A 21,664-nucleotide genomic window follows, 5' to 3' on the forward strand; every position below is an offset into this window, starting at 1 on the left:
CCAGCAGTAGAAGGAGACTACTTGCATCTTCCTGCTTTAAGATGCTGGACTCTGGGTTCCCCTCCCCCCCCCTCCTGTGAGAAATGGGTCTCATCACTCTTATGCAACAATTCCCTGAACTATGCTGGACATTTCATAGCTCAAGGTAAGTGCCCCCATTCATAGCTCAAAGTAAGTGCCCCCACTCTTTAGGCATCTCTCACCCTTAGAATGTACCGTATGTCTTGGGACAGGAATGGTGATATCTTGGTCATCACTGCAGCTATCATTAAAGCTGTTGTAAACTGCTAGAACTAATAATTATATATATATATATATATATATATATATAGTGGGGGGGGAACCTGTGGGGTAAAGCCATTATGTGCTAGTATGCATCACACTATATAGAAAAAAAAAAAAAATCCACTTAAGCTGAAAATTAAGCCCTCCCGCACCAAGAAGTCAGTGCTACAGGCGCCTCCATCTTCACCCATTTTGCCTCCGGGTTCGTCGACTCCAGCTCTGACTGGCCAGAGCTACAATGTCACTCCCGACACAGGTGGCCATTCCTTCAGAACGTATACGCCATTGATGTCACTGGCTGCATACAATGTAAAGGTCTCCTAAACAGTGCCATTTAGGAGATATTTACACTACCTATAGGTAAAAGCAAGAGAATGAAGTTTACTTCCTCTTCAGGAATTTTTTTTTTTTTTTTTTTAGGGCCAGCATTTTCCAACAAAGTAAAATTAATCGAGCAGCTATACAGCCGCTTGATCACTTTTCAGAGGTTCCCCCTCCCGCTTGTAACAGGCTCTCCTCATTGAGAAGACTGGTAACAGTGTTACAATGTCAGTTTATTTCACTGTCTTGGACATAGGATGTGGCTGCCCATGCCCCAAGACAGTGAAATAAACTGACATTGTTCCTTCCTCTGATCTCAAAAACTGGAAGCGATGACGATTTAGTCACTGTTGGTTTTGGTTTGTTGTAAACAAGCAGTTACAGCTTGTGAAAGCATTTGAAAAAAAAAATATACACATGTTTTATCAGATGCTTTGGAGGGCAGAATAGAGAGCTTCAATAAAGGGCACCCGTCATTGTCCATGCTATTACAAGGGATGTTTATCCATTGTTATATAAATATTTTTGGGTCAACCTTATTTCTAGGTACAGTGTAGAAAAAAAAAAAATATAGGATGAGAAAACATTTAAAGCCATCCACCCCATGCAAAGGAGATTACATGTGTGCATTGCCTATGTGCGCAAATGGTGATCGCACCACACGAGGTATAACTTTAAGACTGGTAAGAGGCTTTTAGGGCCTCACCTATGGGGAATTTTAGCTACTGTATGGTGGTGCTGTTCCACGGGTGCACACAGCTTTAAAGTGTGACATTTTAGGTATCCGTTTACGTGGCGCAACCTCACCATTTATGCTTTACCAAAAAAAAAAAAAAAATTATATTGCATTTGTGCACTAAAATTTATACAAGTATTTTTCCTGGAAATCTGCTGCGCAAATATCGCGTAACAAAATTGAAAACAGCAACCTTTTTATTCACCCCCATGGTATGTTGTGAAGTCAAGGTCACTTCTCCTGGTTCCGAAAAATAACAGCTTAAAGAGTGGGGATGAGATTATTCCCATAAACAGCAGTGAAGGCTAAGGAAGTTCTGGAAACAAGCGTACAACTTGAAGGATCCCAGGGGGAAACCCCAAACAACTTTAGTACACTGGTAGCAATTAGGGAGGTGCGCCCCAGAGTAACTGGGTCTTTTGGATAAGTTGTGAGCTATTAGGCTCCTGTCTGTCTATCTGCACACTGGTTTTGACAACTGAGGGCCTCAGGTGTGGCCTCTCTAAACTGCTAAAGAAAGCTCAGAAACGTATCTTCCCTAGGAACAGGAATGCAGGTAGTTGAAATTAGTTAAATTGTTCTGCACATGCATCTGAGCATGGTGAGTAAATGGGCACTTGGTATTGCATATATATGAAATAATTTTAGGTTCAAAAAGGGTTTCTGGATAATGCCTCTAGAATCCTAGTCAGGTCCCAAGGAGGGAACCCATCTAGTGGATGGGGGTAGCTATCCCTGGCCGTCAAATCTTTTAACTAAAAGGTTATTTTGCAAGTCTTGAATCTAGAAAAACAGAGCTGCTATTTGTACCCTGTACCCGAAGGGTATTAACCACCACACCTTGTAGGAAATCCAAGATAATGAGGACAGAGATGGAAGAAATTTGCTTCTGCCTACACCAGGTACAAAATGTTTTACAGGAGGAGGCGGTGGCCCGACGAAAGCCCGAGCTTCTGTAGAACGAGGGATTAGAGCTAGAGGTGGGCCTGGATGCTCTGGGCCAGAGCATCCAGACCCACCATCCCTTTCCCATGAAAGGGAGAAGAATATCCTTACCTTCCCGTTTAGTAGGCTGGCAAATAGGTCTATTTCTGGGCAACCGAATTTCCAGACTTAAGGTCTAAAATACCTTTGGATTCAGCTCCCACTCCCCCGGTCTTATTAGATGGCGGATGAGGAAATCTGCTTCCCAGTTGCTTAGGTGAATGGCTGACCGGGAGATCACCCTTCCTTCTGGCCCAGCCTAGGATTTTGTTGGCTAGTTCCAAAAGGGGTCTGGACTTGGTACCTCCTTGGTGATTCAGGTAAGCTACAGTTGTAGCAGACCCGAATGTCCATGCCTGAAATGAAACTCAAAGGCTTAGAGCTTCACCCACTGCTCTGAAATCGGAAGAGGACTGGGCTACTTCCTTGTCTCACGTGCCCTGGGCTTTGGCTTCCTTTAGATGAGCCCCCACCCCCAGGTGCTTGCATCTGTGGTGACTGGGCTCGACTGACCCCAAGGTCTGCTCTTCTCCAAATTGCTTGGTATGGACCACCACTTCAGGGAGGCTTTTATCTGAAGGGTGAGATCACACTTCATCTGGGGACTCAATCTTTTTGTCCCAGGAGGAAAGGTGGAAGAATTGAAGGTCTGAATAGCACCCAAATTACTGCTGGCTGACATGAGCCCCAGAACTCTCAGGATCTCTCTCCTGGAGCACAAGGGGCGACCATCAACCCGGTACCCTAAATAGGTCTGAACCTGGGCCGGCTCCAGGGATGACTTTTCCCCATGCTGACCAACCAGCCTAGCATCTGTAGGACTGTTAACACCTTCTGGGTGTTTGATCTCACCTGGTCGGCCGATGGACCAAAGATCAGTAGATTGCCAGGTAAGGAATCAAAGCCATTCCCTGTAGATGGAAGATAGGCTGGGATCTTGGTAAAAATCCTTGGACTGGCTGCTAAAGGGCAAAGGGGAGTGCCCTGAACTTCCAATGTGCAATCCCCTCTTTGGTAACCACCACAAATCTCAGAAAGGCTTGGTGTTCCGGATGAATGGGAACATGTAGGTAGGCATCCCTGAGATCCAGAGTAGTCACATTTTTCAACAGGTTTTTGCAAACTGCATAAATACCTTCCATTGAAAACCTCTTGTACCCTAGGAACTGCTTTAAGTTTGAGGTATATGATAAAGTGGTATTTCCGAGGGCTTGGGTACCACAAACACGTGGGAATAAAAGTCTTGGTAAAGCTGACTTTCTGGAATGGGAACCATCACTAGTTGTTCAGCTAGTTCTTGAACCCCATTCAAAAGGGCTCTGCTTTTTAGTACATACTTGGAGGATGTGTTAAAGTCACTTCCAGTGGGGGTATGGATGAAAATTCTAGGCAGTAGCCTTCCTGAATGAGGTGAGGAAGTATGGAATGCCTGAAACTTCCTCCCATTGGGAAATTAAATGAGTCTGCCCCCCCACTTTGACTCTGGTGTCACTTAATATCTTTTGTGCTCGAACCTGGAGGGGGCCAATTATTTCTTTGCCTACCTCTACCAAAGCCTCACTTCCTTTTGGCTCTGCTGACTTTGCCCCAGGGGGCCCACAATTTTTTTTTTCCCCTATAGCTCTTTTGGGCTTGCTAGGAAATGCCTTCCCCTTCTCAGAGGAACTGGACAAAACCTTATCCAGGCCTGGGCCAAACAGCAAGGACCCTTCAAAAAAGGTAGACCACACAGCTTCACCTTTGAAGTAAAGTCACCTTCCCAAGCTTTTACCCAAATGGCCCTCCTAGTTGAATTAATGAGAGCGCCGGTCTTAGCTGAGGCCATCACTGACTCAACCGCTGCATCAGCAAGGTAAGCGACAGCTTTCCCTATAACAGAGAGAATCCAACCCCTCCAGAGACTTACTTGCTTGTGAAAGGCATTTTGTAAGTTTCTGTCCAGAAATCTGCATTCCTAGCTACGCAGGTTGCAGCCAGTGCTGAGGGCCATAGTGGAGTTGGAATCCCAGGCTTTTACGAGAGATTCTGACTTACAGTCCGTAGCATCGGATATTCCCTGTGTCCTCAGAGGAGAGGTCAGACCTCTTAGTCACTTGAGACAGGGAGGTGTCCCAATTTTGCACGCCTTTGGTCTGACCAACCTCCTTTCAGGAACCTACCATTCTTGAAGATTTACATCTTTCAAAGACTGGTGAACAGGAAATACTTTGGACTGGTTTTTAACCAATCCTTTATACATCTTATCCTGTGCTGAAGTCTCCTCGGGGGGGGGGGTTCCGAAATTTCTTCCGTAGCATAAATAGCTTGAAGGAGTCCCTCAAGATTTTCCAGACCAAACCAATTTGTGTTTAACTTGGGTCTCCTCTGCCTCACTATCTGGGTCCACATCAACCACCTCCCCAGAGTGAAGCTCAGACTTTGCCTGACTTCCTGGCTCCAAGTCCTCTTCCCTAACTTGAGCAGTCTGTTACCTGGGCTGAAACTACAGAGGTGCGAAAAGGACTGGATAGTGGCTAGCATTTACTCTTGAACATATTTAAGGAAATCTGTCATTAACCTTGAGGCCTCCTTACCAGCCAGTTTGCCCATACACCTATAACAAAAGGTGTTGTGTGAGATCTGGGCAATCTCTCCCCACAATTACCACACTTCTTAGAGGAGCTAGTGCTAGCTGATACAGGGGTTGGTTTATCAGAGGCCTCCTGGGTTCCACCTGGGGATTCTACAAGAGAAGAGGAGAAAAATAAAAGATGACTCTTCCTGCCCCACAATAAGTTAACCATAGGCCACAGGTAACTACCAGGGACTAAGCCTGACACTGGCATTACCCCACAAAAAGGAAATGGCACTTACCAGGCCCCAATTTACTCTTGCCTGCAGCCACCTGTGCTGTCTTTCCCTCCTTCTCCATGAGGTGGGTTGAGGCGGGCTTAACACTTGTGGCAGCTTTCCAGCTCCTGTTAACTGGAGAGTCTGCCACCTTACCGTCACCATGCGCGTCCAGCATCTCCCCTGCGCTTGACTCCCACTTCTGGGTTGTGCTGTGCATGCTCTGCCTCTACCTTTGTACAAACCAGAAGTTCCGGTTTCAAAACGAGGCTTGGCGCGTGCCGAGTTTTTTCCAGGCCACCGCTATGTCCTGTGGCTGAACTTTCCGGCATTGTGCCTGCATGGGAGGACAGGACGAGACTCCCTGCTGTAGAGTAGGTAGCAGGCGGAGGGACCACCACAGTTGTGACTGTCACCGAGGTGACCTGAGAGAAGCCCAGGAAAGGCGTTTAGGAAGAGTGTGGCCATCACCAGTGTTCCTGAACCTGCCTCACAGGGGGACCACCCCGACTCAAATCTTCAATCAAAGAAAAAAAAAAAAAAAATTCACTGTAGGAGAAAATCAATACTGGAGGAAAAAGGGGAAGGGTGGGGCCTTTAAACAGCTGTGAACTGATTGTGTTTCCTGTAGGGTGGAGCCTCTCATCTCATGTGTTGCCATCCTGAAAGGCGAGAGGAGAAACGATAATGTACAAGTCAAAAGGAGGCAGCTCCTACTTTTATGACAGCAGTGTTGTCAGGTTGCCTTAACCACTTAAGGACTGGGCCTATTTCTGACACTTGGTCCTGACGAAGCGTGCGTCACGCGAAACGCGCTGACGTCACACGCAAGAGCCACCGATGCGTTCCAGCTCCCACTTATGGCATTGTAACACCGTGAAATACGGTACACGCTGCCTCCTCGTGGCACGCCGGAGCCGAACGTGATTGTCGGGCCTCCATCTCACCCGCTAGAGGGACCACAGAAGCCTTTCCTCCAGAAGTAGCCTGAGAACGGTGAGCCAAAGCCATTTTTGGAAATAGGGGATAGAGTAAAGGCAGTGAACACCGGCTGTTCTGGGCACATAGTTAAGCCAATGCACTCCAGTGAAAGGCCATTGATGGGCCAACGGCAACTTGCCTATACTAAATACAGCCTAATCACGGTGTGAGCCTGCGCAGTCATTAAGTTACACTGCGTCTCTCCCCAGCTCCCGCACCTACATCCACACATAAGGAGAGACTCTTCTGTGGCAGGGTGATCATGTTGGTCTGACATCGCCACTTCAAAATTTCAGTGGGCCCATACCTCACCTTTTCCAGGACATCCATCACTGTCCATTCTGAAGGACTGATACTATATATAGCCCGTCAGTTTCGGCATGCAGACATTCCTCTAGTCTCACTCCCCCATTTTGGGACTGTTATGGAAGTTAAAGAGCGAAAATTACCATCATTCATCTAAGAACAGGAGTGAAACGGTTTGGTCTAAGTCTGAATAATGAACCAGTATTTATTTATTTGAATTCCCGCTAAGCGGACTTTAGAATTGTATTACTATTCATTTTTTGGCTTAGAAGTATAAGGCTGACTAGATGGGAACATACACTACGATGTCTTTGAATTTGATGAATTTTTGGTGAAGTCTGTGGTCCTATAAGGAATAAGCCTATCTAATATATTGAGGCATGCCGACCAGCAGACCCATGAGATAGCAGCATGCATTCACATATTCCGGTTTGGAATGTTTGCAGCTTGTCTGGGTATCTGTTGGTCAGATCTTTGGGAATGAATGTGTGCCCGGCCTTGTGAGTGTGAGTCATTGTTTTAGGTCATCTGTCTTGCTTGTTGTTGGTTATTAACCCTTGCACATTGTTTCCCCGTATAGGGGTATTTTTAGACAATGTGTCAATTGCTCTTCAATAAAGTTGTATTTGAAATTTCTACTAAGTTGGTCTGAGCATCCCTCATTGCAGCCCTTCCAGGGGGTTGTTCTATAGCCCCTTATTTTTCTTTTTTATTTCTGACACTTGTTTACAGGTTAAACATCAACTTTTTTGCTAGAAAATTACTTAGAATGAACACACACACACACACACACACACACACACACACACCCTAGCAGAGACCCTAGAGAACAACTTGGAGATCGTTGCAATATTTGTATCACACTGTTATTTGCGCAGCGGTCGAACAAACACAATATTATGGGAAAATATATTTTTGCCTTCAATAAAAGTCATGATAAAAAACAAGTCTTCCAACATAAGGCATTGCAAGTTACAATCACATGTACTGCTATTTTTCATATGTTTTATTATTAGTTAGCTGCTGTTTATGTAGCACCTACCCATTATGATTTGCATCTAAAACATGACTATGTTGTAGAGCTGAGCTATCTGAAAAATCGGTGTGTATAATAAATTATGTTTTACCATTAAACATGGTCTTAAAAAATATTGATTCACCTACCCCAACATTGTTACATCTGGTCACCATGTCTCTGAACTGCTGGTCATTACCAGATCTGGTGCAGAGTTTGTAGCTGACTGGCTGGTATCTTTCATACCAGGGTCTCCAGGGATTGCGGACAATAACATTTTCACTTGGAGGAGAAACCTGTAAAATGCAAAAGACATGCAATGTGCTGAAAATATCTGCATTATACCACTGGGTTTAAAAGTCTACTTTTTATTAGTCGGATAGAATGGTATTACTACAAATACAGTTCGATAGATTTACTTTAATTCCACAGATAAGAATAAACAAAACATAAAAATTGAAAACTGGTTGTTTTACTAGCCATGAAAATCTCTACAAGTTGCAAAAGGTTGTCAAGTTGTAAGATTTTTGGATAACATTTGGAGGGGATTTGCAATTTTGCTTTTTATACCTGTAGGGTTGTATTATATTGCATATGTGTGAACCGGCTCTGAATTTGTTGCTGACGCGTTTCTGGCTGTATGCCTCCTTAAAAAAACTCTGGCAGCCTAGACCAGTTTCACAATTTTATAATCAAGGCACCCTTTAAAATTATGGACTCATGGAATATGGTCTCAAGGCACCATATTCTAATAGCTTTACACAATGCAGCAACATCCACACGTAGGACACCCAACATTAGGTGATTTTCCCCCCCCCCCCCAAAACAAAAATATACTTCACACTGGTACTGACTAGTATTCCAATGTTTCTCTTCTCCCTCAATTTTACCCCTTTAGATCAGCTAATGTCACCCCAGTGCTAAGAGAAGGGTCAAACAAGGATGCTGTGGAGGCAACCAACATCCTCCTTATCAACTGATATCATTGGTTGTTAGGATGCCAGTGTCTAAAAGTCATAACAGTGCATAATAAAAACCTGTGTCTTTGTGTAACTAAGATGCAGGCTTCATCCACCTGCTGTTTTTTTTTCCTCTCCTTTACATTTTGCCAATGCACCCCTGGAGAAGCCTCAAGGCATCCCAGGGTGCCTGGGCACCCTGGTTGAAAGAGCCTGGCCTAGACCATGACCTATAATGGCTATGCAGAAGTTTGCCCCTGCTGTGTTCAAGTAAAAGACCTAAGAGGGATAAAGAGAAAGCCAACTTTAGGTTCAAGGGAAATAGTGGCAAAACATCTTTGTTACAGTATCTAAAAAGGGATGCACAAACTGGTGGCACTATACAAATCCATTATTACTCAAGGTTAACAGTGCTTGGGCCCTTCTAGTCAGTGAAAATTGATCCTTTGTAGAAAAAAAAAGGGCATTAACAGAGGAAGAAGTGCTGCAACATAAAAGTCCTACCATCATTGGACTTTTGCTGAATAGACTTCATTTTGGGCAACATCTTGGTTTTAAAACTATAGCCATAGACGATTGCTTGGGTTTATTAATTAGTGTGTGCAATTTACTTTGCATTAAAATTTAGCAGACTCACATTTTAAGGATGCCCAGGTCACTGTAACCAAGGACTTTGATAAGGAGACCTCTATGTCCTTGAAATGTTTATCTGCTAAATCTTCACTTGAAGATATCTGTGTAAGCAAGTGGCAAAGTGCTGGCATTTTTTTCCTTTTTGCTTTGGATGGCACCACTGTTGGCTGTCACCCAAGAAATTCTGGGGTTCCCGTGGAAAGCATGTGGGATGGTAACACATGAAGTATAGGGTTGAGCGGACACCTAGATGTCCGTGTTCGGCCGAACTTTAAAAAAAGTCCGGGTCCGTGTCCCGGACTTTTATCGAACTTTTCCCGGACACCGAACCCCATTGAAGTCAATGGGGACCCGAACTTTAAGGCACTAAAATGGCTCTAAAACACCAAAGGAAAGGGCTAGAGTGCTGCAAAACGTAATTAAGAGCATGGCAAGTGCTCTGCAAACAAATGTGGATAGGGAAATAACTTAACACAAAAAAAAAAAAAAAAACAAAATAAAACAATGTTCTTCTTCATCTCTGAAGGACGAGGCCCATATGGAGTTTTGAGGAGGTTGAGGTGGTGGTGGATGTGGCGGTGACATAGGCATGCGCACAGGGTGTGCCGGGTGTGCCTGGGCACACCCTAATCACCTAGGGCACATAGCATTGCCAGTGAGGAGATGGGAAAGATCTCCCTCGGACCTGCTCTGCTCTATTTCTCTTTGCCTACAGGTACATGGCCCAGATACATTACTCTCCCTGCTGGCAAACACATGCATGTGTATTTCAACTTTGGGGTGCACACCTTAATGCAATAGGCTGCGCACACCTATGGGCGGTGTAGGTGGAAGCGGCGGTGGAGGAGGACCAGGGCTGGATTAAGAGCATCATGGGCTTGGTGCTGAGGATTTTGAAGGGCCTTAAGGGCCGTGCCTTGCCATGCACCCAGAGGAGGAAGGGTGCAGCTATGCATGCCTAATTCAACATGGGATGCTGTCTCTGAAGCCCATAAACACATCCATGCATCGGCAACTGTCCCTCCTTCGCGCTGTGTGGGGAGGTTCTGAGGGTGCTGCCTGGGGAAGCGAGCATAGAAGCCAGACTTCTGTGTTTACAAGTGACAGAAGAGCGGTAACAGTGAATATGGCCAACCCGGGGCCTATATAAAAAAAGGTAGGGGCCTGGAGCTGCAGCTCCAATAGCCCCTACGTTAATCTGGCCCTGAGGAGGAGGACAAGGTAGCCAACACTGCTTCTTTTCACAAATTTTAAATGAGGGTACACCCCAAAAGAGTGAGAAAGAGCAAAAATGGAACAATGGGTGGGTAAGGTCGGTATCCATTGCTAATCTGCACAAGGTACGAAAAAGTCCCGTGGGATCCATGCCTGGTTCATTTTAATGAACGTGAGCTTGTCCACATAGTCTCTGGACAGGCGGCTGCGCTTGTCTGTTATAACGCACCCAGCCGTGCTAAATACCCGTTCAGATAATACACTGGCTGCAGGGCACGCCAGCACCTCCAAGGCGTAAAGGGCAAGCTCAGGTCATGTGCCCAATTTGGAGACCCAGAAGTTGAAGGGGGCAGACCCCTCATTCACTACATGTAGGCATGTGCACACATACTGCTCCACCATGTTGGTAAAATGCTGCCTCCTGCTAAGATGTTCCATCTGAGCTGCTGGTGCTGTTTGTTGTGGCGTGCTGACAAAGCTTTTCCACATTTCGGCCATGCTAACCCTGCCTTCTGAGGTGCTGGCGGTGCCCTGGTTGCGTTGGCGACCTCCTCCTCCTCTGCCTTGTGCTTCCACTGCTGCCAGATGGGAATGCCAGCAGCATGGCGTCTACCAGCGTGCGCTTGTACTCACGCATCTTGCGATCGTGCTCCAGTGAGTGAATTAAGGACGGTACGTTGTCCTTGTAACGGGGATCCAGCAGCGTGGCCACCCAGTAATCAGCACAAGTTAGAATGTGTGTAACTCGGCGGTCGTTGTGGAGACACTGCAGCATGTAATCGCTCATGTGTGCCAGGCTGCCCAGAGGCAATGAAAGGCTGTCCTCTGTGGGAGGTGTATCGTCCGTGTCCTCTGTATCCCCCCAGCCACGCACCAGTGATGGCCATGAGCTGGCCTGGGTGCCACCCTGCTGTGAACATGGTTCCATCTCCTCCTCCAGCTCCTCCTCATCCTCCAGAACTGTGCCCCTGCTGGACAATTGTGTCCCTGGCGTTTGTGTGTGCAGGAACCCACCCTCGGAGCCCCTTGCGAATGACTGCCCTGAAAGCCTTGGAAAGGTTACCTCTTCATCCTCCGCCACATACTCTTCCATCATCGCCCGAATTGTTTTTTCAAGGAGGCATAGAAGTGGGATAGTTAAGCTGAGAACGGCATCATTGCCACTGGCCATGTTGGTGGAGTACTCAAAACAGCGCAACAAGGCACACAGGTCTCGCATGGAGGCCCAGTTATTGGTGGTGAAGTGGTGCTGTTCCGCAGAGCGACTCACGCGTGCGTGCTGCAGCTGAAACTCCACTATGGCCTGCTGCTGCTCGCACAGTCTTTCCAGCATGTGCAAGGTGGAGTTCCACCTTGTGGGCACGTCACATATGAGGCGGTGAGCGGGAAGGCCGAAGTTACGCTGCCAGGCGAGCAGCAGCAGGGTGAGAACGCCGAAAGTGCGCACAAACGGCCCGCACTTTCTGCAGCAGCTCTGACATATCGGGGTAGTTTTTAAGGAACCTCTGCACCACCAAATTCAGCACATGCGCCAGGCAAGGGATGTGCGTCAAACCGGCTAGGCCCAGAGCTGCTATGAGATTTCGCCCAGGCCGGGCTTGAGGCTCGCTGGCAGCAACCACTCATTTGTCTGCTGTTCCATGCTCCTCCACAACTCCTGCGCGGTGTGTGGTTTGTCCCCCAAACAGGCAAGTTGTAAAACTGCCTGCTGTCGTTTACCCCTGGCCGTGCTGAAGTTGGTGGTGAAGGTGTTACGCTGTCCGGATGAGGAGGCGGTAGAGGATGAGAAAGCGGAGTAGGAGGAGTTAGGAACAGGAGGCAAACTGAAGCGCCCTGCAATCCTCGGTGGTGGAAGGACTTGCGCCAAATTGCTATCCGCCTCAGGCCCATCCGCCACTGCATTTACCCAGTGTGCCGTTAGGGAGATATAACGCCCCTGACCGTGCTTACTGGTCCACGTATCAGTAGTTAGGTGGAAATTGGCACAGATGGCGTTGCGCAGTGCACACCTGATTTTTTCCCCCACTTGGTTGTGCAGGGATGGCTTGCCTGGAAAAGTAGTGGCGGCTGGGCACGACGTACTGTGGGACAGCCACCGACATAAGCTTTTTAAAACTGGGCGTCTCCACCAGACGGAATGACAGCATTTCAAAGGCCAATAATTTTGAAATGCTGGCATTCAGGGCCAGGGATCGCGGGTGGGTAGGGGGGTACTTCCTCTTCCTCTCAAGTGTTTGGGAGATGGAAAGCTGAACGCTTCCACGGGACATTGTGGAGATGGTTGTTGGTGACCCAGGTGGTGGTGTTGCTGACAGATCGTCTGTTTGCGGGGTGGCAGGTGCCGGTATCACTACAGATGTGGCTGGAGCGGCCGAGACTGCAGCAGAAGAGGAAGCAGGATGAGCCAGAGACGTTTCTTGGTTTTGAAGGTGTGTACTCCACTGCAGCTCGTGCTTTGCACTTAGATGCCTGATCATGCAGGTTGTGCTCAGGTTGAAAAGGTTTATGCCTCGCTTCAAGCTCTGATTGCACAGGGTGCAAACCACTCGTGTCCTGTCATCAGCACATTTTCTAAAGAACTTCCACGCTAGAGAACTCCTTTGAGCTGACTTTGGTGCGCTCGTTGCCTTGCTGCGTTGGGCAGTAGCGGGCGTAGTGTCTAGGGCACGGCCTCTCCGCTTCTGCACCCTGCTCCCTCTTCTGCTGTGCTGGTGGCTCTGTGCGACCACCGCCTCTTCCTCCAAACTACTCAGGTCACCTGCATGACGTTCATTCCATGTGGGGTCGAGGACCTCATCGTCCTCCACATCATCTTCCACCCAGTCTTCACCCCTGCCCTCCTTGTCGGTCTCCACAATGCTGAACGCCGCAGCAGTTGGCACCTGCGTTTCGTCATCATCGGAGACGTGCTGCGATGATCCTTGCATGTACTCATCTTGAGAAATAAGTGGTTGGGCATCGCTGCACTCAATCTCTTCCACTTCTGGGGCAGGGCTAGGTGGATGGCCCTGGGAAACCCTGCTGACAGTCATCAAAAAGAAGAAGAGACTGCTGTATGGCTTGGGGCTCAGACTGCTTGCCTGATTTGCAAGGGGGTGAGGTGAAAGACGGTTGGACATCGGCTGCAGGTGCCAACTGTGACCTTTCTGCAGTAGACTGGGTGGGAGACAATGTGAAGGAACTGGAGGCACTGTCAGCAGCAAACCAGTCTACTATCGCCTCCACTTGTTCTGGCCTCATCACTTCTAGGGGCGTATGATGCCCTACCAAATACTGATGCAGGTTCTGTCGCCTACTCACACTTGAGGAAGGTGTTTCACTTGTGCGTGTAGCTGGCACAGATCGACCACGTCCTCTCCTTGCAACAGGAGCTCTACCAGCAGCACCACGACCCAGGCCACGGCCCTTATTTGACGGTCTCCTCATATTTCTGTAATTTAAGATCTTGCCCTAGAAAGGTTTTTATTGAATAGCGGAATAGGAAATATGATCCAAAAAAAGTGTATGCATCTCACACGTACACCACCACACTAGGCCCCAATTACTATTGTTTGTACCCCTAAAAGGATGGTTGAGTAGGAGGAGGAGTATGGAACAGGCAGCACCCTAAAAAATCTTCAGAAGTATGAGATGAACCCCAAAAACTTGGAAAGGTGGATCTCACACGTACCGACACAGACTATCACGCAATTTAATTGATCCCCAAAGGTTTTAATTGAATAGCAGAATAGAAAATATGATCTAAAAGAAAGTGTATGTATCTCACACGTACACCACCACACTAGGCCCCAATTACTATTGTTTGTACCCCTAAAAGGATGGTTGAGCAGTAGGAGGAGGAGTATGGAACAGGCAGCACCCTCAAATCTTCAGAAGTATGAGATTGTGTTCACTGTACCCCACAAAGATTGTGTTCACTGCACCCCAAAAAGATTGTGTTCACTGCACCCCAAAAAGATTGTGTTCACTGCAGCTCACACACAGAAAAATGGATGTGGATCACTGACACCTGCCTATCTCCTATCCCACACCACACAGCAATATCGATTGTAGTTTGTAGAACACAGTTTCCCTAAAATTCAGCAGCAGCCTCTCCCTAACAGGATTGAGAAGAGATCGTAGATCGGGACTAAGTGCAGACCCCACACAGCAATATCGATTGTAGTTTGTAGAAGACACAGACCCTATAATTCAGCAGACTCTATCCCTAAAATGCCTACAACTCGCCCTGCCTAAACACTCCGACCTGTCCCTCAATTCTATCCGGACACAAATGTTTTTTTCCTGCCTGTCTTTCCCTAATCAGCAGCCAGCACGTTGATGTGTGCTCTGTCCCTGATCTAAGCAGCAGAATGAAGACGATGCGGCTGCCTGGAACTTATAAAGACTTGGTCACATGCGTCAGACGGCCAATCACAGCTACTGAGACATTTGCAGGCATGGCTGGGATGGCTTAAGGCACACCAGTTAAACAATTGTTGATTGGCTGTTGAAAGCCTGCCATGAAAAGAGCGCCAAAGCATGCAAAACCCGGAAATAAAACGACCGAACACAGATTTTTACCCGAACATACAGTAAAGTGTCCGGGTACAAAAAATCCAATTATTCGGTACGAACACGAATAATACAGTCCGTGTTCGCTCAACACTAATGAAGTATATTCTTTTGTTTGTTTAATTAATGCAAACTATGCCATCAAGCTCATGAGTAAAATTAAGGCTGCCTTAGTACAGAACACTCTCGCCTTCCTCAAGAGTCTACTACAAGTATCTAAATGGAGCTTATATGGTCTGTGAATGTTAGGATGGGTTTCCTGCAAGGGGTTTCAGTTTTTGGCTCACAGTTAAAAAATAGGTTAACTGGATTTTACCCAAACTTGGCACTAGTATGGTTGACTGTATGGGCCCTGTGGCAGGGACTTGGTGAACATGTTCCGTCAAGGAAATAGGCTAATGTAAAGATTGCTTTCTACACTGTAGTCTGGATTTCATCTACAGTAGATTTAAATTAACCACTTGCCGACCGCCGCAAGTACATATACTGCGGCGGTCAGCCCCGTGCAGGCAAAGTGACGTACCGGTACGTCACTAGCCTGTGAGCCAATAGGGGGCGAGCGCGCGGCGCCGGAGGCGATCGTCAGTTACAGAGGGAGAAAGGCAGGCGGCTAATCACAGCCGCATGTCATTCTCCCTTGTGTAACAGCAGAGATCAACCGTCCTGCTATGTAGGACCGTTGATCTCTGCTGTTACACACAGCCACATCCCTGCACAGTTAGAAACACACAACCCCTCCCTCTCCAATAAAGTTAACCCCTTCCCTCCCAGTGTCATTTTTACAGTAACAGTGCATATGTATAACACTGATTACTGTAGTAATGTCACTAGTAGCCCCAAAAGTGTCCCATGCGATTCTGTCAAGCTCACCGCAGTTTGCATCTGTTTCGGGGTGCCGTGCATTGAACTTTAAGCTAAAAACACACAAATGATATTCACCATCCATGCGCTAATCATACCAGTCCATTGAACTTTAAGCCCCAGTTTACATTGGGCAGATTTGACATGTCAAATCACATCCTGAATCAGAGCCTATTGCCGACAAGGTCACTGTCTGAATTGGTGAAACACTGACATTGCGGCGCCGCACAGATTCCCAAAAGTAGTTTCTGCACTATTTTTGGGGACTTCAGGGGCAATTGTAAAAGACATCTGTGCATGACCCCCTACAGATGTCTGTCAAATCGCCCCCCAAAGTCGCACAGACATGCGAGTTTGAAATTGTGCACGTTCAGCTGAATGATTTCAAACCTGCTCTCAGTGTGAACCACTGCTGTTATAGGCTCCGATTTGAAATGCGATTCAACATGACAAATCACTTGCCAAATCGGCACAATGCCAATAAGGCTTAATTTTCCATGAACAATATCCCAAAATGATTGCAAAATGCAGTGCGCTTGCCAGAATCACATTGCATGGGTGTTCACACCCATGCAATGCAATTAGGTGTGGAAAAAAAAAAAAAAAAAAAATATAGGGTCCTACAACATTTTGGTACAAATGTGATGCAATTTAAGCCATACAAAATATAGGTCTCAAATTGCATCGCACAGACATCTCCTGTGACGTGCACAGGAATGTGGTGTGTTTTTTGGTGCAAATCACATGTGGTGTTCAGCATGCACCAGTGTGAACCCAGGCTATATTCTGTGAACACCTCAAAACAGAACCCAGGCTTAAAAAAATATGGAATAAAAGCCACTTAAAAAAATGCCAGTTAGTGTTTTATGAGGTTAGAGCAGTTTCACAGCTGAAAAACCACTCAAAAACAACTAGTTTTGTTTTTTTCTACAGCCAATAACTGCCCCAGCATGTTATACTATGTGTCCATGCACAGTTGCACATAAGCAGTTTTTGTTAGGGGCGGCTTCTGGCTGTAAAAAAAAAAAAAAAAAAAAACCCGACAAACACATCTGACGCGAAAAACAGCAGCTGTAAAAAAAAAAAAAAAAAAAAAAAGTCCAGTGTGCATGAGGCCTTATGTTACCATTAAGTGCCGGTTCACAAATATGCAATGTCGCATGCGATTCGCAGTGCACTGCAAATCACATGCGATGTCTGTGCATTGCAAATCCAGCCGTACAGAAAGTATGGCTGCATTTGCATGGCATTTGGACCAAAGTCCCACAGAACCCTTTATTTGGTCTGCACCAGACTTGGATCACATGGGTGTTCACACCTATGTGATCCAATTCATGTCCAAATTGACAGTTTGCACTGCAATATGCAAGCCGATCTGGGGGGGGGGGGGGGGGTCGTCATTAACTTTGTATTGACACCCCCAGTGATTCGCATATGGCAGTGTGAACTGTCTGCGAGTCAAGTGCGATGCCAGAACCCGCAGTGGATTCACAGGGTTCCCTCATCACAGGTGTGAGAACCGGCATTACAGTTAAACATCTTAATAAAATGTATAAACTTCCCCTGCAGCAGATATTTGAAAAGAGCCCATATATGTGTAGAGTTGTAAGAAGTAATTTTGCATTGGAGAGTGTAAATGGAAAAGGATTAATGGGCATGGAGGCTGAACTCAGAAATTCAGAATTAGGGATTCTTCAATTCAAAGCCAATTCAAGGAGAACCGGTGAGATATCCGAAAAGTAGTAGACTACAGAAATCTATCAGCAATTAACAGCCTAGAGATTAGTATTCAAGACTCAGGAGCAACAGTACAATATACTAGATATCCATTAGACAAGCCTTTTCAGAAGTCTAGACAAATAGAGGGTAGAAGAAAGTTTGTGGCTAGCAACCAACTAGCTAGCTATCAGCCTGATTGATTATAAACTAGCAGAGCTGATGTTTATTACAATAAATAGGGAGTATAACCCTAGAGTAGAAATTGCAATCCATCCATCACTTTGCTTAATAGAACAAAATGTGTCCAGTTTACAGCTACTAAGAAAAAGATGTGTACCTATTGCTAAAACATCACAGAGTGAGGAAAGATTACAACCCCTGTCAGATCATACTGCTGTCCTGAGTTCTTCTTATTCAAAAACAAATAAGTGGAATTCTAAATTTTATCTGGGTGATGTTTTGGGTATTGTCTACTTACCTGGATTCCGCCAAACCCATTGGGTCCCAAGTATCTTTCACACTCTGCTGCAATGTCGTCCCATCTCCACTCAAACAAGTGGACAATTGATGTCCGTCCGGCTCTTGTGTTGGGGTTGTATTGGGCTGCGCAAAGCCCAACTGCCAACAACAGAACTAGGAGCTTCATCCTGCCTGCTAATGTGACAAGATACTCTCATACTACTGGTCTTATAAATGGTGGGTGTTGCATAACCGTGTCAAATGACCACCTGTGATTGTTTAGAGTGATAGAAGCCAGGTGATGATAATATGGAAATTCCTACAAGCAGGTTTGTTTTTCTCAAATGCATGAAGTGTTTGTAACAGATAAACAAGGAAAATAGAGTTCATCACAATTGCTTTTCCCTAGATCTTGGAGATTAAATAGGAAAAAAAATGTTCTTAAACTTGTTATTTCAGATCCTTTTTTTTGGGGATCCTGTGGTATAGTGTGGTAGTATGGTATCTAAAGCCTCGTACACACAAAACGATTGTTGGCCGACCGATCGGCCGTCTTTTGTCCAGTGATGTTGTGTTGGTTGAAATGTGCTCTAGACTGCACACAAATTTTATCGGCCAACAAAAACCAACTGCAGAAGTGATGTCATGTTCTGGTTTACTTTTCGTGTGTTTTTTCTTCTCTGAGCATGCCCAGTCTTGCTCATCACATTTTTGCCTGCCGAAATCTGTACTGACTGAAGAACAATCGGCCGTTCTGTTGAAGGCCAACAAAAATTTTATAGCATGCACACCAGATTTTGTTCGGCCGAAAAGTCACAGTCGGTTGTCGGAATCATCATACTAACAAGCCGACAATTGGCCGATCGGACGTTGGCTGAAAATTCACGGCCAACAATCGTTGCGTGTGTACGAGGCTTTACACACCATATTGTCACTTGGTTGGACAATTCTCTAGTAAAGCCCCGTACACACGTACCGATCGTCGGCCAAACGATCGGCCGTCTTTTGTCCAGGGCTGTCCTGTCCGCTGAAAAGTGCTAAAGACTGCACACGAATTTTGTTGGCCAACAACAGCCGACTGCAGAAGTGATGTCATGTGATGGTTAACTTTCCTTGTCTTTTTTCTTTTCTGAGCATGCCCAGTCTTGCAAATCTGCTGTCTGTCGGCCGAAATCTGCACTGACTGGCGAACAATCGGCTGTTCTGGTGTTGGCCTACAAAAATTTTAATGCCTGTACGACAGATTCTGTTCGGCCGAAAATGCGCTGTCGGCTGTCGGAAGCTTCATACTAACAAGCCTACAAGCCTACAATATTTGCGGCCGACAATCGGTACGTGTGTACGGGGCTTTAAAGTCAGCCAAGATCTCCTTAACATCCCTTAACCCCTTCTGGACCGGAAGGATTTACCCCCTTAATGACCTGGCCATTTTTTGCAATTTGGCACTGTGTGAATTTAACTGACAATTGTGCAGTCATACAATGCTGTACCCAAACAAAATGTATGTCCTTTTTTCCCCATAAATAGAGATTTATTTTGGTGGTATTTGACATTTTGTACTTTTTCTTATAAAAAATATCCAATAAACTCAACTTTTATCATACATTTAGGCCAAAATGTGTTTAGCTACATGACTTTGATAAAAAAAAAATCTCAAAAAGTGTATATTTAATATTTATTGGTTTGCACAAAAGTTATAGCATCTACAAACTATAGTGTATATACTGTCATTTACGCAGCTTTTAATTTCTGACTGCCTATCTCATTTTTTTTAAGTGCTAAAATAGCAGGGCAGTACAACCCCCCCCCCCCCCCCCCAAATTACCCCTTTTTGGAAAGTAGATGCCCCAAGGAATTTGGAATTTTCTGAGAGGCATGTTCAGCCCATTGAATATATATATATTTTTTTCACAGGTGTATGACAATTAAAAAATAAATAAATAAATACAATTTTACACAAAGTTGTCATTGAAATTATATATTGCTCATACATGCCATGGGTATATGTGGAATTACACCACAAAATACATTCTGATGCTTCTCCTGAGTATGAGGAAAACCCATGTGTGAGATTTTTTGGCAATCTAGCTGCGTACAGGACCCCCAAAACCAATCACTGCCTTCAGGCTTTCTAAGGGCATAAATTGTTGATGTCCCTCCTCACTACCTATCACAGTTTCGGAGGTCATGGAATGCCAAGATAGCACAAAACCCCTCCCAAATGACCCCTTTTCGGAAAGTAGGCACCCTAAGCCAGGGATTCCCAAACTATGGCCCTCCAGCTGTTGCAGAACTACACATCCCATGAGGCATTGTAAAACTGTGACATTCACATACATGACTAGGCATGATGGGAATTGTAGTTCCTAACCAACTGCAGGGCCGTAGTTTGGGAATCCCTGCCCTAAGCTATTTGCTGAGAGGCATGTTAAGTCCATGGAATATTTTAATCTCAATATATCTTTATTGAAGTAAATAATGTGATACAGTGACAAAAAGTAATGAGATCACAAACAGGTAGTAGCTTACTTCTGTAAGTGTTAAGTTGAAAAATACCATGAAATTAATCATAAAATACAATACCTATATATTTAAACAAGAGAGAACAATTCTACGTGTCATAGGTCAAGTAGTCTAGTTGCATCTATCAGGGGTAAGGGGAATAAACAAAAGAGGGAAAGGGAAGGCTGGAGGGTGGGAGATGGAGATGGGGAGGGGTGGGGTCGGACATCTCAGTCAATACCGTGAGCATATTCATATACTGGCATTACAAGGACCATCTTTTACATTAACCCAGAGATAAACAGGACTTAAAGCACAGTTTTCACATTTTGACCGAGCATTTAGAGTTAGATAGCCAGGAATTCCACTTGTCTTCAAAGAACCCGACAGTAAGATTCATAAAAGCTAGTAGTTTTTCCATCTCTCATTGATGGTTAAGAGTGATGATAATGTTGCTAGGAGAAGGTGGATTTGGAGAGTTCCAGAGTTTCGTAATAGTACGTATTGCTGCCAGAAGAAGTTGTATAGTCACTACTCTCTATTTGGTTGGTAAATCATAAATAGTCTAATGTACGAGGGCAAGCTCAGGGTTAGGAGAGATATGATGGCCACCTATCTCTGACAATATAGAGAAGATTTTACTCCAAAATGACCTTAGTAATATGCAAGACCAAATATGTGATACAATGTACCTGCCTCTCCACATTTTCTCCAACAAAGGGCTGTATGAGAGGGATAGAACTTGGAGAGTTTAAATGGGGTAAGGTACCAAGAATTAATTACCTTCTGGAAAAGTTACCAATGGTTCATGCACTTGGATGAGGTATATGTGATGGAAAAGGCTTTTTCCCAGTAGATATCTGGGAAAGTCCTACCCAAATTTTTCTTCCCATTTGTTAATGGTAGTTGTTTTGGAAAAGGAATCGTGGGCGTTGTGTATGCTATAGAATAATGATATTCCTCTTAAGGGGATTATTGTTTCTTGAAGGAATGCATGTGTTGAGACTGGCAATTCTAGGTATAGAGGTAGGGGGTGTTTATGAAGAAAGGATCGGATTTGTAGGTAGGTAAAATGTGCTGTTGGGGGAAGGTTGTAAAGAGAGGATAGGTCTTCAAAAGTGTGGAATGTAGTATCCTAAAATGGGTCCTTCACTAGAGTGAGGCCTTTGTCTATCCATACTTTTAAGTCAATGCAAGGTAAGAAAAGTTGCAGTACCGATAGCGGGGTAGAGATTTTGCACAGTGTACCTGCATTTGTTGGTGAAATAGAAAATTCTGACCATATCTTAAAGGAGGCTTGAATTG

At 45.4% G+C, this 21,664-nt stretch overlaps 1 protein-coding gene across 1 annotated transcript in view; it reads right to left on the reverse strand.

Moving 5' to 3' along the window:
* The window catches only part of LOC309561489 (pancreatic alpha-amylase-like), a gene marked incomplete at its 5' end in the record, with an annotated part of 43,392 nt that extends 25,348 nt beyond the window's left edge, over positions 1-18,044 (reverse strand). The window contains 2 exon segments of the mRNA XM_082265436.1: positions 7,607-7,753; positions 17,877-18,044. Coding sequence (XP_082121562.1) covers positions 7,607-7,753; positions 17,877-18,044 — 315 coding nt within the window.
* Positions 18,045-21,664: the final 3,620 nt, after the last annotated feature.

This window comes from Pelophylax lessonae (assembly GCF_965119305.1).
Source record: "Pelophylax lessonae genome assembly, chromosome: 8".
NCBI classification, from domain to species: Eukaryota; Metazoa; Chordata; class Amphibia; order Anura; family Ranidae; genus Pelophylax; species Pelophylax lessonae.